At 50.2% G+C, this 17,979-nt stretch overlaps 1 protein-coding gene across 4 annotated transcripts in view; it reads right to left on the bottom strand.

Annotated features, from left to right (window-relative positions):
• The window catches only part of DGCR2 (DiGeorge syndrome critical region gene 2), a 90,191-nt gene extending 73,409 nt beyond the window's left edge, over window positions 1-16,782 (bottom strand). For 2 of the 4 annotated variants that reach the window (XM_072599829.1, XM_072599830.1), the window contains exon 1: window positions 16,642-16,782. In XM_072599829.1, coding sequence (XP_072455930.1) covers window positions 16,642-16,720 — 79 coding nt within the window. In that variant the 5' untranslated portion in view covers window positions 16,721-16,782. The remainder of the gene's footprint in view (window positions 1-16,641) is intronic. The other 2 variants (XM_072599827.1, XM_072599828.1) reach the window with 1 other exon arrangement.
• Window positions 16,783-17,979: the final 1,197 nt, after the last annotated feature.

The raw sequence follows: 17,979 nt of genomic DNA, 5'->3' as shown, positions 1-17,979 counted from the left end.
TAAAAACCAAAAAAGCTAAAACATTTTTTAAATTCTATCAGCTTGTCATGTTGAACCATTTGACAGGTCCAAGGACTTTGGTAGCGAGAACTTTCTTTTCTGAGTCTTCTGCGGCTGTGACTATGGTTGCAGCACCTGCAAGGGTGGTTGCCAGGCTGCCAGGTGAATGAGACAACAACTATGAAGGTGGAAAAGAGGGCACAGACTCAGACCATGAAAAGTGCTGATCCAACACATATGAATTATTTGACCAGAACTGGAAAATACTCTTCAGGGAAATAAAAACAGAACTAAATAATCAGAAAAACATCAATTGCTCTGGGGAAGGCTGAACCAATGGAATGAAAATGACAGTATTACCTAAATTAACTTAACTGTTCAGTACCAAACCAACCAAACTATCCCCAAAGCATTATTTTACAGAGCTGGAAAAAAAAAATAACAAAATTCATCTGGAACAAGAAAAGTCCAAGAACTTCAAGTGAAATTCTTAAAAGCAGGAAGGAAAAAGGGCTAGCCCTACTACCAGATTCCAAACAACAGTGTAAAACAGTCATCATTAAAACAATTTAGCACTGGTAAAGAAATAAAGAGTGGGATTGATTAGGCAGAGAATACAACAGAACCAAACGAACACACTAACAGTGTCTGATAAACTCCCAAACCCAACTTACTAAGGTAAGAGCTCATCTTTCAACAAAAACTGTTGGGAAAACTGGAAAGCAATCTGGCAGAAACTAGACAGAGACCAACATCTTCCATCATCTATCAAAATAAGTTCCAAATGAATAAATGAGTTAGACATTAAGGGTAACATAAATTAGAGGGACTCAGAAAAAATACCTTTCAGATCTAGAAGAGTTCATGACTGAACAAAGCATGGAGAAAATCACAGAAGATAAAACAGAAAATTCTGATTATGTGGCACTAAAAAGGGAGTTTGTTTTTACCATTAGAAGATTACCAAGTAAATGGGGAAAAACAAGTTTTGCAACAAGTTTCTTTCATTTCAAAGACTAAGAAAGTGCCTCAAATTTATAGCAATTTCCCAGCTGATAAACAGTCAAAGAATTTTAACAGGCAGTTTTCTAAAGAATGCATCCATGCCATCAACAGCCATATGAACACGTGCTCTAAATCCCCAATACTTAGAGGGGTGCACATCCAAGAAGCTCTGAGAGGTTCCACCATACAACCCTGAGATCAGTTCCAAAGTAGAATGGTCAGTTGGAGGAACTTCAGACAAACAGGCACCTGTCTCAACGTGTTTATGGGTGCACTGTAAACTGGTCCAGTCATTCTTGAAAACAAATTGGAACTATGCCCCAAAAGTTACTAAGCTGTGCATTTCTTTTGACCCCACAATACCACAATGTGCATACCCCAAAGAGATCAAAGAAAAAGGAAAATGCCCATATGCACAAAAATCTTTGCAACTGTATTTTTCACAGTGGCAAAGAATCAGAAGCTAAGGAGAAGTCTACGAACTGGAGAATAGTTAAACAAGTTATGGCATCGGAATGCTATATAACACAATTATAAGAAATGATGATTTCAGAGAATCCTGGGAAGATCTCTACGAAACGGTACAGTGAACACAACCAAGAGAACAAAACCACACTGTGAAGACAAAGAACTTTCAAAGCCTTAGAATTCCAGAGGCCCTGCGTTGAAGCATGCCACCCTCCCTTCTGACAGTGGTGTAAAGTCAACATGCATTCATTAAGAGCCTACTTTGCTCAGGTATCGTGCTAAGTGCCGAGGATACAAAGGAGGCCAAAAAATCAAAACAATAGAACAGTCCAAGGAGCTCTATTAGGGGCCACAGCATGAAAACAACCATGTACAAATGAGATCTGTACAGGACAAATCTGAGATAACCACACAGCGAAGCCACTAACGTAAAAGAAGGAAGCACACTTTAGGGGCATCGTCAATGTGGGAATTTTCTGTCCTGACTACCCACATGTGTTATGAGGATTTGTTTTTCTTCCCCCTCCCCTTGTTATGGGGAGAGGAGAAGGGAATAAGCATGTATTAGCACCTACTATGTGTGAGCCACTGTGCTGCTAAGAACCCTTACAAATACGAACTCATCTGATCCTCCCAACAACCCTGGGAGGCAGATGCCGTTATCAAACCCATTCCAGTTGAGGAAATGGAGACAGAGAGGAAGTGACTTGGTTAGTGATGGTGTAAGATCAGATTTGGACTCAAGTCCTCCTGACTCCAGTCACAGCGCTCTATCCATTGCAACACCAGCTGGGGAAGGAAGTGGGAGAAAGAGAAGATAGATTTTTATTAACTAAAAAATATTTGATTCTAATTTTTTTAAAAAACAATGGTCAAACATTTGCTTTCAAATCACAGAATTTCAGGTTTGAAAGAGTTCTCAGAGAGTACGCTGTCCAACCTGTGTCGAACCAAAAATCCAATTCCCAATAATTCATCATTCAGCCTTCACTTAGAGCATCTCTGGCCCACCGGACAGCTCTCATGGCTCAGTTCTCCCTCACAAAAAGCCTAAATGTGAGCCTCTCCAACAAATACGGGCAGATAGCCTTGGGAGGGCTAGGCCACACATTCCCATGGGACAGTGGGGATTCCTTCCAGGCACAGGCTAAACCACACGGAACCCCAAGGATCTCTGCAGCTCTCCAGTGCGGTGCTTTGTTGAAATGGAATTCTTCTTGCACATTAAGGCCCTCTAAGCAAATGAAGGAGTCTCCAATCCTCTTCTTCAGACTAAACATCCTAACTCTTTCACCAGGTCCCAGAGCTGGCCAGGCCCCTCACCATTCTGATCCTTTCTCCAGACTCTCCTAAAAGGCGCACCCAGAAGTGAAGGGCACTAGGGCAGCAAATGACAGGGCAGATAAGTGACTCTGGGCATAGAGAGCCAGGCCTCAGCTCAGGAAGGCTTGAGTTCAAATCCAGCCTCAGACACTCACTAGCTGAGTGACCCTGGCAAGTCACTTCACCCTGTTTGCCTCAGTTTCCTCAACTGTAAAATGAGCTGGAGAAGGATATAGCAAAGCACTCCAGTATCTTTGCCAAAAAAATCCCAAATGGGGTGAGGAAGCATCTGGATTGAAATAACTGAACAACAACAAGTTAAGTTTACCACTTCTAATCTCATTAAGCTCCCTCAGCCTCCTCTCCCCTCTAACAGGGAGGCTGGAGGCTGGAGGCTGGAGTTTTATAGAGGACACTCCACCATCCACCTGCAACTCTGCTTAGTTTCAACTGCTCAGAACAAGAGGCCCTTGTGTGGGGTGCCCCTGACATCCCCATCCCCTTTTCAGCTTCCTTCCACGTGTCTTCTTTCCTGTTAGAGTGTAAGTTCCTTGAAAGCAGGGACCATCTTTTTCTTTTTTGTATCCCCATGGCTTAGCACAGGGCCTGACGCAAAGGAGGTGCTTAATAAATGTTTACTGAATTAAACTGAATAGAAGCAAACCAGACTAGAGAAAGACTTCCTGTGTTCTAGACATTAAATCTTTTTACCTTCCCCTTTCTTTGCACCAACCACTGGGAATACTGCAGCATCCTAAGCAGCCTTTCTCCTTTCACCCATCCAACTGCCCCTGCACAGATATGTCCAGGACACTACTCGACTCAAAACTTCAAAAACTCCTCAGTCAAAAGGAAAGCAGGGGAGGGAGATTGAAACAATTTTAAATTCACAGAAGAAAACTTCACAGAGGAAGCAGTCAGCAGTCAATCAACACTTCTGAAGCCCCTATGAGGTGGCAGACACTAAGTGCTAAGGGCTGGGGACACTGCTGCTCTTTTGATCTTTCATTTTCCAAGAAGACCCGTGACATCACAGGCTGATGGCTTGACTTGAGTATAAACTGGATTTAAACGAGGCAGAGCTGCACAAAGTCGTCAGCTTCACTCTCAATTCCTGAAGACATCGAAGTCCGGTGGCAGGACAAAGGTCTGGATGACTGGCAATGGCCTGGGATGCAGGGGATGACCTTGGCATCTTCGATGGCTGACCAAGCTCAAAGTGCTCCACAGCACCTGCTTCAGCTGCCTCAAGTCTGCTGGAACAAACTGTTCTTATTCACCCGTTCTGCTGGGGGAAGTCTTCACATGCTGGGTGGGGGTAGGCTTCCCCCTATAACTTGCTGACGGGTTTGAAGCCCCTGTTACCCTCTACCTGGTTGAGCCCATCTGCCAAAATAGTTTACTGGGGTGTGGCCACTGAGCATGCTACAGCTTCTTGGAGCCCCAGATGGATGGACACCAAAAGTGGATGAGCAGCCCTCACACCACAGTCCACGCAGTGGGGAGTTCAGTTTAAAGGAGACATGTAAACAATGTTGTACAAACAAGCTAAAAAAGGATAAACTGGAGAGGCATGGCACTAGCATTTAGAGGCGATGAAAAAGGCCTCCCACAGAGTGAGATTTTAGCTAGGACTTGAAGGAAGACAAGAATCAAAGATGAGGAGGAGAACATTCCAGGTATGGGGGGGTGGCCAAAGAGAATTCCTTGAGCCAAGAGATGGACGGTCATGTTGGGGGAATGGTGGAGTCCAGGGGCACTGAATCAAAGAACGTGGGACAGGAAGCAAGATGTAATTAATCTGGAAAGGCAGGATAAGGCCAAGTTGGAAAGGGCTCTGGAGGTCAAACAGAGCATTTTGTATTTGATCTTGGAGGTGATAGGGAGCCACTGGAGTTGACTGAGTAAGGGGTGACAGGGTCAGCTGTGTTTTAGGAAAATCATTTTAGTGGTTCAAAGGAGGACAAACTGGAAAGGGGAAGAAACTGGAGGTGGGGAGACCCACCAGCAGCTATTGAGGAGTCAAGGTGAGAAGGAACGAGGGCAATACTGCACAAGGAAAACTGACAGGCCTCAGCAACAGCTTGGAAATGGGAGTTGAGAGACAGTGAGGAGTTCATGATGGCTCCCAAGAGCCTGAGGGACTGGGAGGAGGCTGGTACCCTCCACAGTAATAGGGAAGGCAGGTGAGGAGGCTTTCAGAGGGAGAGATACCAAGTTCTATTTAGGGCACATTAAGCTTAAGGTGCCTACTGGATATCCAGATTAAAATGTCTAACAGGAAGCGACAAGTGAGACTAGATGTCCACAAAGACATTAGGGCAAGATAGGCAGATCTGAGGCTCAGTAGCACAGAGATGACATAGGGGCTGGTGAGATTAATCAGTGAAGGAGAGGACCCAGGACACGGGCAGGGGAGAGGGGGTCACACAAAGGAAATAGAAGAGCGGTCAGAGAAGGAGGCAGAGCACTAGGAGAGCCAGTGTCCTGTGGAAGAGAAGATCCAGGAGACAGAGGGGTGGACAGTGTCCAAGGCTGCAGTGAGGTCAAGGGGAATGAGAATGAAGAGGCCATGGGATCTGGCAACTAAGAGTCATTAGTGACCTGGGAGAGAGCAGTGCCGGTGGCATGATCAGGTCAGAAGGATTTTGGAGGAGAGTAAGAAGAGAGTAGGAACCCCTATTGTAGACACCTTTTTGAGTTTAGCCACAAAGAGGAGAAATATAGGGTAAGGGTGAGGATGGAAGGATCAAGCAAGGGGTTTGTGAGGAAGGGGAAGACACAAATACGTATGTAGGCAGCACACTGGGAGAGAGGGAAGATATGTGAGATGACAAAGGTCAGTATGCTGGAGAAGACAGGATCGAATGGGATCAACACCTCTTCATGAGACAAGAATGAAGGAGAAGAGGGCAGGAGGTATCTGGGGGACAACAGAGTAGAACAGCGGAGAAAAGAGAGCCAAGTGAAGGCATCAATTCTTTCCAGTCCAATATGAGCTTCTCCAGGTTCTCACCTGAGAGGGTAAAGGGAGGGAGAGCCATGGGAGGTCTGAGGAAGAGTGAAAGGCGCTGGAAGAGTGGAACTGTGAGTTCACAAGAGAGGATTGCCGAGGAGCATTTAAGGTTGTGTAACAACTTCGTAGTAGACTCGGTCAGTGTGGTAGCCACCTCAGCAGGACATAGCAGCAAAGGTAAAGGGTGGTGGGAGTGATCCAAGGCTGAGGCTTGGCAGAGCCCAAAAGTCAAAAGAGAAGGGGAACCAGGACAATGTAGAGTTGAACTAGGTCACCAAGAGGTCAAAAATGGGAAAAAGAGGAGAGAGTGCAGGGTTGATGGCCTTGGAGATAACTGAGGGGTTGAGGGAGTAGAGCTCACAGTGCAGTTAAGCACAGGCAAAGACAAGCAAGGCAATCTTGAAAGTAATATGAAGAATTTATTATACTCCTTTCAAAAGGAATCAGCTTGAAATAGAGATTCAGTTTCACAGAAAATCTTTTTTCTATGCTGCTGTGTGTATAGAAATGTTCTCTTTTGGGCGTTTTAGGTTCAGAATAAAAACTATCATCTCCTAACTCCTTAGCTGAACCCAGCCAGGCCCCTGCCTCCATTTCCAGTCCCGTCTCATCCTCCTCTCTTCCCAGGGCCCTAAACTATGGCCTGTCTGGGCTACCTGCCATTCCTTGTGAGGATCACCAACAGAATGCCCCATGCCTTTGCTTATGCAAATTCATTCCCTTCTTTCTCTTCCAACGGCTGGAGACCCAAAAGTGGTGGCAGAAGGAATGAGGACCTTCATTCAAGAGACAACCAAGGGAGTCCCTAACAGGTTTGGAGCTGAGGAGGGACAACCAGGTCCAGCTAGATCAGGAACCTCCATCTGACAGCACTGCCTGGACAAGGATGCAGGAAGAGGAGCCGATTTCTGAGGATGCCCTCCTGGCTCGCCGCTGCCCTTTGTAATGCTCCAATAGCACCTTCGCCAGGAAGCCTTCACCCACTCCCCCCAATCCCCTAATTGACAGTGGTTTTTCTTTACTCCGAACACAAATAACTAACTCTTGTTCCCTTCTGCACTTTGCTATTGTATATCCAGTGTTGTGTGTGTGTCTGCAGCCCCTCTCCCCAGGCTGACTCTGAGCTCCATGCTGCCAGGGGCAGGGTCTAAGTATCTTTACTCAGCAACACAGCTGTCTGTCCCATGTAGATGCTAAGTAAATGACCACTAAATTCAAATTTACAAATTGGAGCTTTTCCACAAAAAAAAAATCCAAATAGAAATTGAGCATCCCTGTCTCTTCTGGTAATTCAGGACAGCTAAGATCAGAATGCATGTGCTCCAGCCCCACACTATGCCTCTCCACAAAGGTGTGGAGATCTTGCTTTCTAGGTACATCACCGCTATTTTAGAAAGGGATCAGGCTCACACTTAAGCAGAGTCAGTCAGCTAGAGCTGCCTAATAAACTGCCAAACCCAGCACTTCTAATATTCCCATCAACATCATACCCTGGAGAATTTGCAAAACCAATAAAATTCTGTGTGTCAACTTTTGCTACCCCAGGATTCCAGAACATGGACCAAAGGAGCATGAAGATTCCCTCACAAGATTAGAATCCTGGCCAAGTACCTAGCCAAGTACCACCAAGACAAGGCTGCATTTCCAAATGAGTACTGGGCTCACAAATGAATACTGGGCACTGGCAGCCCCAAGCACCAGAAGAGCTCAATCTGTGCTTGCAAAATCAGAGAACCTTTTAGAACCTTTAGAACTGGAAGCAACATGAGAAAGTATCCCCAAAGTGGGCACAGCCTCAGCAAGGGCATGAGTATGTCCACAAGTCATGTCACAGGACTGTGGTGGAAAAGCACTCTGGGAGTCCTAAAGTGCCATAGAAATGTCAGTTATCACTTCCAAAAGGCTCAAGGACTCGGGTCTCCTCCTGGGGACTCTCCAGACACCAGAGGCACCAGGGACCAACACATGCTGCCTTCAAGGGTCGCACAGCTCTCTGCTCTCTTGAGAAAAGCTCCGAGGAAAGGTGGGGCTCTAGAGCCCAATACTAGCACTTGCCTGCTAAGTGTGTTGACCTGGCCCCCTCACCTCGGACCAGAACCCACAGGCCAGATGGGCAGGGTTGAGAAGAGAGCAGCAGGAAAAAGACATGCTTGGGATTTCACTCAGGGATGTGTCTTTATTGACCAGTGTGTTTCTCTCTAAAAGAAGGACGCTCTGTAAAACAGGGCAGAATGTCTCCAAACAGCAGAATGGAACAGAAGACAGGTGACCAAGAAGCTTCTGCCCTATCAAGGAGGGGTGAACAAGAGAGAAAGACCTTCTCCCTGCAGCTCGATGCATGAGAGTAGCAGTGCACACTTATGGAACAGAATACATCACACAAGAGTATTTCTAATAACATGAAAAATAAAAACAAAAGATTATCTAATATCTTAGGAGTGACTGAGTTCTTTAAGGGGATACCTTGGCTTTACAACCACAGGGAAGGACTGAGAATTAGCTGGTCATCTCCATTGCTCCCAGCAAGACCTGGACGCCCACTGCCTCTGACTAATTCAAAATGATGGTCATAGAGAGGGACAATGGGAAACTCAGCCCTGGGGAGATGTGAGCAGGTGGCAATTCCAAAGGACATAAGGAAAGGACGTCAGGCACCAGAGTTTTATGACTGTAGAGAAGACAGATTGATCCCCTAGCAAGAGCTAGAGACGGTGGATGGCCAGAGCCTTCTTCTATGAATAACTTGAAGAGAAAGCAAGGCAGGCCTCTGGCACGTTGGCTGGATTCCTTGTGACAAACTTGGGAGAAATGAACACGCATGACACAGGCTAGGCAAGCCTGGGCAGGCTGTGACCTAACTCAGGGAGGGAACTCCCAGATCAGTGAGATCACCCATCTGAGTGTGACATAACGCCAAGTGCACCGGCCTTGGAAACAGGAGGGCCTTCATCCCAGCTCTCCTTCAAATACGCCCTCTCCATGGAACCAGAGACAAATCTCTTTATTTGTAGGAACCTCTGCTTCCTCATCTCTAAGATAGGGGGATTCTCGCATGACTGCTTCACAGGCTTGTTAGAGGAAAGTGTTTTGTGAACTGAAAAGAAATACAAGTTATTATTTGTGAAAACTCACCAAGGCAGGAGAATAATTTAATGCTGTGATACTGCACAGTTTTGTCTCCTTTGCTTAAATGAAATTCAATAAAACCAAGGACTGGACAAGTAGGTTATTTTTTAAAAATATTTTTAATTATTAATGCAGAATTGAGGAGAGGCGACAGGACAGGCCTCTCCTCAGACATCTCCTCATATCCCACCTGACTACATTCATTTTGGACTTCTGTGGTTTCTCCACCAGTAAATGAGGCAGGAGCAGGGACTGGCACCCAGGTTCTGACTCCCTCCATCCCACCCATCCCACCCATCCTGAGGCAGCTGCCTCCTCCACTCGGGTACTCACTGAGGGGCCCATGGGCACATCTGTTGATGCCATTCTGGGACAGCCACTCACACCACTAGGTGATGCCACTTTGGGACAGCCATTCACGCCACCAGGTGACACCACCAGGTGGGATTCAAAGCCAGGACTCTCCTGCCTCTGTGGCCAGCACACCTCCACCACACCCCACTGCCAATCATTTCCATGCCTTAGCATGGAGAACCTCGATCAAACTAGACCAAATAAGCTCTTCCCAGCAACACCTCCATTTTAAGCACTGTGCTGGAACTCAGGATCCAAAGGCAGAAATGGAAGAATGCCTGTCCTCAAGGAGCTTACAATCCCTCAGGAGGACAAACTAAGATAAGGCCTATAAAGTACAACATGGATGTCACTTCTCACCATTTCTTCTTCCTGCCTTTTGAACCCCTGGGGCACCAGGAGTGAAGATACAGAGGTCAGTCCTCCTCACTCTAGAACATGTCATAACACAGGTTGGATCTAAGCTGTCTTTTCACCATCCCGTCTCCCTTCCCTCCCATCCAAGCCCTGACCCTGATCACTGCTCCCCCACCTCCTGCTCCTCTCCTTTTCTACTCCTCCTGCCAGGGCACTCCTGGCCAGCCTCCTCTTCTGGGCCTCCACCTTCCTGCTGACCCCTTGCCAAAGGCTCCGAGGAGATTTCAGCTCCTTCCAGGGCCTCCAGCCTCGGCCTCCTGACCCTCTCTCCTCTCAGGACTTTCCCTCCCACCTCAGCCACCCCTCCTAGTGACACTGCCACCCCCTTAGAACCATGCCACCTCCAAACTCAGAAATGCTGGGGGTGGAAGCCAGTTCTACTGGGCCAGGCGTTCCTCCTCAGTGAGGCTTCCCAACCCATTAGCCCCCTCCCAGGCACTAGACTGTGGGCTAGCCTCTCTCTTCCCTTCCTCCACCCCCATCTGGTCTCACCCAAAAAGCCCAAAAGAGCGCACATGCCAAGACTCAGGATGAGGCACTCAGGCGCAGGATCCTCCCCACCCCACCCCACACTGGTTCCTGTCCACTGAAGCTTTGTGCCTTTACTGGGATAAATGTTAACTTGGTTTCTTACAAAATAAATGCCTATATAGTCCTTTTCAATACCAACATGGTATACCTCCAAGTGTCACTGAGATGTGTACAATTAGTGCCAACTCTTAAAAGAAAGCAGAATTTCCTGATAGTAAAAAGGGGCCTTAGTACCTCCATCCCTTTTTTGTTGGGGAGAGAAAGGACAGGTGGCATCGACCCCTTCAGGCTGGGGGCCAATGGAATCTGTAGACCCTATGCCACTCAGTAGGGGGCTGGTTGCTGCCACCTACCCATCTTCCCAGATCTGATCCCCACTAGGGAACTCAAATCACCCAAAGTCCCACCCACCCAATGGGCACCTGAGCTTGCTGCTCTGGTGAGGCCTGAGAAGAATAGGCCAAGACCTAGCTAATTCTCTGCTCTGGAAACGCTAGGGAAACCTGGCTAAGAAAATCCTCTTTCTTTTCATCCAAATATCTTTTTAAATTGTCCTCTTCTCCTTAGAAGCACCTAATTCATACTGCTGCCCTTCCCCTCAGCCCCATGGCACTGGTTGGGAGAGTGCCTGGGGGCAGAATCACCATCCTCAGGGCAGCACGGTGGCACAGGAGCCAGGGTGGGACACATGGCAATCACTCAAGCTCTCTGAGCCCCATTTTCTTCAGCTTTAAAGCAACAAGCTCAGTCCAAGGTCCCTTGCTCTTAGATGACCACACAGAAAGGAAACTGACACTTCCCAGATGTTTTAAAAGACCAAAAGGTGCATATAGAAAACTAAAGGCTCCTCCTCCTCTGGGTAGCTGGCCTCATGTAAAAGAAACCCTACATCCTGGACAAAGGGTGTGAAGGCGCACCTACTACCCACTGATGAGGAGGAAAGCGTAAACCCCCTGAGTCACCACGGCAAAGGGGACAGCGACAGAAAGCCTGATGAGCTACCATCTGCCTCCAATAACTAACCTTAGTATCAAAGGCAATGTTACTGAGAAAGAAAATTGCTTTGGTCACTGAAGACATCACCGAGTCTCATCACAAACAACAGCGAACATCTTAAGCTTTGCAACCAATTCACAGACATTCCCTTGGATCTGGCTCTCTTCCAATGAGATCCTAATTGTAAAGCACTTCGCACCAGACCTGGCGCACTGTAACCACCACAGAAATGTCCGTCATGGTGAGTGATTCTTATTTTACAGATGAGGCCGCTGGGGGGAGAGATGACCAATGAAAGGCCGGAGCAGGACTCCCATGTGGGCCTGGGCCTACCTGCCAGGGTTCGGGCCCTTTGATCAGCTAACTACACTGTGGTTTATAGTCATCCCCAAAGGAATTTCGATCTTAGAACAGAAATTCCAGAGGAGAGAAAAACATCTCCAAATGCTTCCCACCCTTCCAGACCTAGTTCATCACCTCTGAGTCTGCCCTAAGAAACCCAACCCACTGTGATTCCATCATTCAACTCAATCCAAATATTTGTGACGCCCTGCCTCCGTCCAAGGTCCTGGGTTTGGCCCAAGGGATACAAACACAAATAAGACAAGCGTGACTCATTGAGCCCATATCAGACGGAGGAATATGCTGGTCAGTCCTGCTGCCTTGATTTTTTTTCTACCTTACCTGAATAATGAGCTAGCCAGAAAGGGGAGAGGGAAGGAGAAGGGATAAATCAGAAAATCAAAGGGGTGCGAAAACAAAACCTATCAATAAGTTTATTAATAATCAATAAGTTGAAAAATAATCTGTTCCATGGCCTCAAAGAATGTCCATTCTAGTGACGGTGGCTGTGCCAGATGACCGAGCTCTTGTGACAGCACAGCAAGCAGTCAGGCCTGACTGGAGGCTGCTAGAAAGGCAGAGAGCCAGGCCATTGCAGCCTCCACCCCCTGCCCCCATGGGCTCAGCAAAGACACAAACGGGGCACATTTCAAGGGCATGCTGAAGAATTGTCTGGAGGACATGGGAAGCCAGCTTGGAGTTACACTAAGAAAGTCTCTAAACTATATGAACAAGGCAGACGGCCCCAAGGAGGTCAAAGTCAGAGGGAGATGCCTCAGATACACAAAATGAGATAGGCTGGCCACATGTGGCCTTCTAGGTACTTAGGTGCGGCCTTCTGACTGAGTCCAAGCTGTACAGGACAAATCCTTTTATTAAGGGAATTTGTTCTGTGAAGTTTGGATTCAGTCAAAGAGCTGCACTTGAGGACCTAGAGAGCCACATGTGGCCTGGAGGCCGCAGGTTCCCCACCCTTGGACAAGAGAATATGCAGACTAACTGTGATTCAGGAATAGGATTACTACACCGTTAGAAACTTGAAGAGGGGGCAGGAAATGCAGGGCAACAAGTAACCCGGGGACCACAATGATATGAAGGAAGGACATTGACATTCTGATCACTGCAAAGAACAATGATGACTCCAATGGACTCATGGATGGGGAAGTGAGAGACTCCAGGGGCCAAATGGGGCGGCCCTCCTCAGGCAGTCTGATGGCTTGATTGGTTTGGCTCAGCTCTATTTCTTTTGTGAGGGACTGTTCACAGTTACTAGGAAGTGGCAGCCACATTTTTTGTTTCTAAAACAATCTCAACAGACCATTTATTTACTGCTTTAAATGTTTTGAAATGAACTCAGAGGACTTTCCTTAGGAGGCCCAGAGGTAGCCCTGACAGGTTTGAAACAGAGAAGCGTGTCTCGCCCGGTACACACATAAGTGGCCCAAAGGACAGATGGCCTTGGGGAGGAGAAGGGAGGGCCTGGTGGCTGACCAATGCTCAGGACTTCTGTATCTCCTGACTGAAGAGCCCCTGGACTTGAAAGTCTATGACCTACCATTGTCTTAACTCACGATGAACACCAACACCTCAAGAACCTTGTCCCAGAAAAATACAAATTCCCTCATCCTTGTTTTAACACCATCATTCTCTGGTAAGATGTGTAAATAACAGAGAGCTTACTGTACTGAGCCAGACATACTTGGCCACCTATACAATAACTACCAGATTTAGATACAACCCTTTTCTTGAATTTTAAAGTTTGAGTCACCTGGGGCAAGGCACAAACCCCATTGAGTTAAACAGATGAAATGGTATGGGTGATGTCTTTTGATTCATGCGTAAATTGGATTTAAGTGAGGCAAAGTTGCACGAAGTCGTCAGCCTCACTCTCTCCTCCAGAGTCATCATAGCCCAGTGGCAGGACAGAGTCAAGGCAGCTGACAATGGCTCAGAATGCAGTGGATGACCTTGGCATCTTCAATGTATAATCAAACTCTAAGCACTCTACAGTGCCCGCTTCATCTGCCTTCATGGCCGTTGGAACAAACTGTTCTCATCCACCCATTTCACCAGATGAAGTCTTCACGTGCTTGGGGTAGACACCCCTCCTAATTCACCAATGGGTTTGAGAACGCTGAGTTACCCTCAACCTGGTCTGGTCCGTGTGCTGAAACGTTTTACCAGGGTGTGGTCGCTGTGCATGCTGCAGCTTCCTGGAGTCACAGGTTAGAGTTAGGTGGAACAAGTGGACACCAAAGGTGGAAAGAGCCTGGAAAAGGGCTCGGCAGCCATCACACCAAAGGTACTGGTCCTCCCTAAACAAACCCTAAATGTCCCCACAAACGAAGTTTCTCCAGCTTGAATACTCCATAGCCCACCTTCCCCAAGACCCCAAAGTCCCTCCAGCATGAACCATAGGCACTAAGGACAAGTGGTGAAATCTGGGATATAACTAACATCAGAAATCGAGTATTAATGCCCAACAAAGGCAGAAGTCTGGCTCCTGTCACATGGTTAGCACAGCATGCCTGCTGTAAAACACCACTCAGGACCTCAGGAGCCAGAAGCACGACTAATAATGGGTGCACAGAGCAGAAATGAGCAGGAAAAGCAACTTCTCAAGCAGCATGTACTAATATCACCACTCATTCACCAATGCCATTTACAAAAATGTGAAGAGCACACTCCAGAAACCAAGCTCACAGAGACAAGGGAGAATTCTCCCTTTGGGCATGTAGTAGCAGACACATAATGGACAGTTTGCTGAGCATGGGTCAATTCCCCTGGGGCATGCGGCCCCTCCACACCTGACAGTCTCATGAAGTGAACTGCAAACCCACACACAAACACCCAAAAATCTGCAGCAGGGATAGGGCTAGCCCATCTCTGAATCCGCACCCCTGACCTCCCCAGGTCCTCCTACACGGCAGATGCTTTGGAATTCCACTTCAAAGCCTCTTTTGGCCCCTTCTCCAATCCCAGCTTCCTTGGAAGACCTTGTGCTCCCTGGCGTCTGGCCTCCCACCCTTGGTCCCTGGTCTCTGGCCCCCGGCTCCCAGTCCCTGATCCCTAGGCCCCAATCCCCTGGACCCTGGTCCCTGATGCCCTGCTCCTGGCCCCAGTTCCCCAACCTCAGCCCTTGGCTCCAGGTCTCCTGTCCCCATCCTCCCTCTCCCAGCTGAATGGATCTCTTGGAGGAGTTGAGGGCTGGAAGGGGTCTCCCTCTCTCAGTCATTGCCTTGTCCTCTACTGCTCACAGCCCCCCATCCTCTTCTTAGGCCCTCGCCCTCCTCATCTGTGTACCCCATGGCACAGAGGTGACCAAGACTGGCTTCTCAGCTGTGCCAACAGAGGGTATGCTCTTGAAGGCTGCTCTTCAGGTAGGGTGTGGTGAGGATCCCCACATCTATCCTCTGTCCAAGTGCAGAGCCTCACTTTGGAGGGGTTCACCCCAGTGCTGGCTGGATAGATGAAGGCTTTGGCCACAGTCATTCCTCAAGACCCTGTAGCAAGTCAGAGAGGCGCTAACAGCCCCCAATGACAGAATCACAGACCCTCAGGGACAGAAGGCAGGCCTTGGTGGGTGTTCCCCAAGTATGAGAAAAGGAGTCTGCACATAGTAGGGGCTTGGCAGAAATTTGTGGAATGGGGCAGGGGGACAGGCACAAGGAACTCATCTTAACTGAAGTTCAAGTGTCCCAAAGGGAAGCCCTAACACACCCACCACAGGGGTACCTCTGGACCATTGGGGAGGGGATTTGGAGTTCAGACCCTTTCCCCTGGCAGGGGCATGCAGAAGCCCCTGCCAAAAGACCCAGGAACAGGAAATCTTCACAGTGAATGGAGGCAACCCCTTCTCTTGCTGGACAGCTCTCACTGACCGCTGGCCTCCAGTGAAATCTACCCTGCCCATCCACACAGGGGTCAGTCAGTGAGTCAGTCAGTAAGCATTCACAAAGCAGCCCCTCACATGCCAGGCACTGCACTAAGAGAACCCTTTAGGAGCTGCTCTGGCCAGTGAGCACGCTGTGGCTAGAAGGGAATGGGGGAGAACCTACCAGACGTGGCCTATCACCGAGGAGTCTTCTACTATGTGCCTGAAGGGAGGGAAGCAGGGGGTGAAGCAGAAGCGCCTCCAGCAATCAAAAAGGAGGCCAGAGACCCGGCAGAAGAAATAGCTGGCAGGCTCTGGAGCTGATCTGGGGAGGGGGGAGGGGGGGGAAGACCAGGGAACCAAGTGGGGGGCTCCCTATGAGATGACCAAAGGTGATAACCGAGAGCCATTTGGCAATCACAAAACTGACACCATCATGGTGCCAGGTCCAACTTCAGGATAAGGAAGGAGCCCATGGGGGCAGGAAGATAGGTCATCCCACACTGATGAAGTGTCTCTTGTGTACCAGGCCTGGGGGGGAAGCCAAAGAAAAGGGAAACAAACTATGCTGGGGGCAGGGGCTGCCAGGGGGTTCCTGGGGGAGGGGGCCCCCAGGGCAGGAGCTGCCAGGGGGCTGGGGGGGCTGCCAGGGGGCTCCTGAGGTTAGAGGCTGCCAGGGGGTTCCTGGGGGAGGGGACCCCCAAGGCAGGGGCTGCCAGGGGGAGGGGGGAGGGGCTTCTTGGGGGCGGGGCTGGGTTTCACTTTTCTCTGTATCACCACTGCTTGGCACAGTGCCTGGCACACAGCAGGCATTTAATCAATGTTTGCTGCCTCTTCAAAGGACCAGTAATAACTAATTCTCCCACCATGGGCACCTATTGCTACCTGCCTCGAGGTCCTTTGGTTTCCTCGGGTGACACTCACTGCAGGCCCAGGGGGGTCCCAGCGCCAGGCCCAGGCCCAGGCCCAGGCCCCGCCCCCCCAGGTTTCCTTCCTTCACGTCTAGGCCCCGCCCATCAAACTCAGGCCCCGCCCCCCGAGTTCAGGCCCCTTTCCTTCGTGCTCAGGCCCCGCCCCCTCGGGTTCAGGTTCCCTGCCTTCAGGCTCAGGCTCAGGCCCGCCCCTCGGCCCCAGGCCCCGGGCCCTGGCTGGGGCCCCTGGGGCCCTCGGTCTCGTCCTCAGTCCTCACCTGGGCGCAGCGGCTCGGTGCCGGTGAGCACCAGCAGGAAGAGGAGCACGAAGGCGCCGCTGTCCGCCTGGGGCACCATTTATCCTCCGTTCATCCTCCGCGGGCGGCGCGGGCCCAGGCCGGACCCCGGAGCGCTCCGCTCTGCACGGGCTGGGCCGGGCTCAGGGGTGGGGGCGGGGCGGCGGAGTGGATGGGGGCGGCCGCTCCCGCTCGCGCGCCTCCCGGGGCCTGGGCCCTCACTCCCTACTTGGAGGCCGCACGCCTAGAGATCAGGATCGAGCTCAGACTGGGGCTCGGGCGCCGCACAAGATGGCGGCCATCCCGCTCCTCTCACAACAAGCCGCCTCCCGGCCCCGCCTCCACAGCGGGCCAATCAGCACTCGCGGCGGCGGCCGGGGGCGGAGCCCCTAGTGCTCATCTGCATACAGGGGAAACGCATTTTGGCCCGGCTGGGGAGGTTAAGGGGCGCTCGACTGGACCGCCGGCACCGTGGCCGGCTCCCGAGGCAAGGCAGCGGCCGCCGAGGCACGGAGGAGCCAGACTGCCGGGACACAGTGGCGGTGGTCCCCCGAGGGTGGCGGAGGAGAAAGAGAAGCGAGAGCAGAGACAGGAAGCTCCCCCCTTCCATTCAGAGTGGTACGACCCTGCCTGGACCGAAGACGGATGGGGCGGGGGAGGGGAGCCTGGTGGGCGCGGCCTAAGCTGGTGGGCGGGGCCCTGGGAGTCGTGATTGAAGCTGTCAGTCTGTGTGGATGGATGTTCGGTGGGGGAGCACGCCTGCAGCGCCCCAAGCCCGAGGCCGGGCCAGCCCAGCCCCCCACCTCCCGTGGGAGGGCCAGGAGACTGATCCGGGGAACCTGCCTCCATCGCATCCCCACACCCTGCCTCCTTCTCCTCATCTGTAAAATGGGGACCCTGGGGACCTCCGGGGACACCCCGATTCCCCTGGGGCCACTAAGGGAAGCCAGAGAGGTGAGAGCTGAGCCCAGCATGTCCCACCAAGGCCAGCTCTCTATCTGGCTGGACGGACGGACGGAGGGATGGAGGAACGGATGGATGGATGGATCGATGAATGGAAAAGCATTTTTAAACAAATACTAGGTGCCAAGCTCTGTGCCAGGCCTTCACGCTCATCATACTCCCTAGAAATGGGAGTTTTTATTGGCATAGGAACTGGAGAGCTCCCTAGAACCTTCCCAGAGCCCTCACTGCGCCCCAAGGCTTTGCGCAGGCTCCTTCCAGTCCTATCAAAGTCAAGTCACAACAGTACAAACCTTACAGGATCAAGAACTTCACCCACAACCAGCACAAGTAGTTGCCCAACCTTTCCATCAACCT

The sequence above is a fragment of the Notamacropus eugenii genome, chromosome 4 (assembly GCF_028372415.1).
Source record: "Notamacropus eugenii isolate mMacEug1 chromosome 4, mMacEug1.pri_v2, whole genome shotgun sequence".
Taxonomy (NCBI): domain Eukaryota; kingdom Metazoa; phylum Chordata; class Mammalia; order Diprotodontia; family Macropodidae; genus Notamacropus; species Notamacropus eugenii.
The sequence above is the reverse complement of the archived record's forward strand: the minus strand, read 5'-3'. Positions and strand labels throughout refer to the sequence as shown.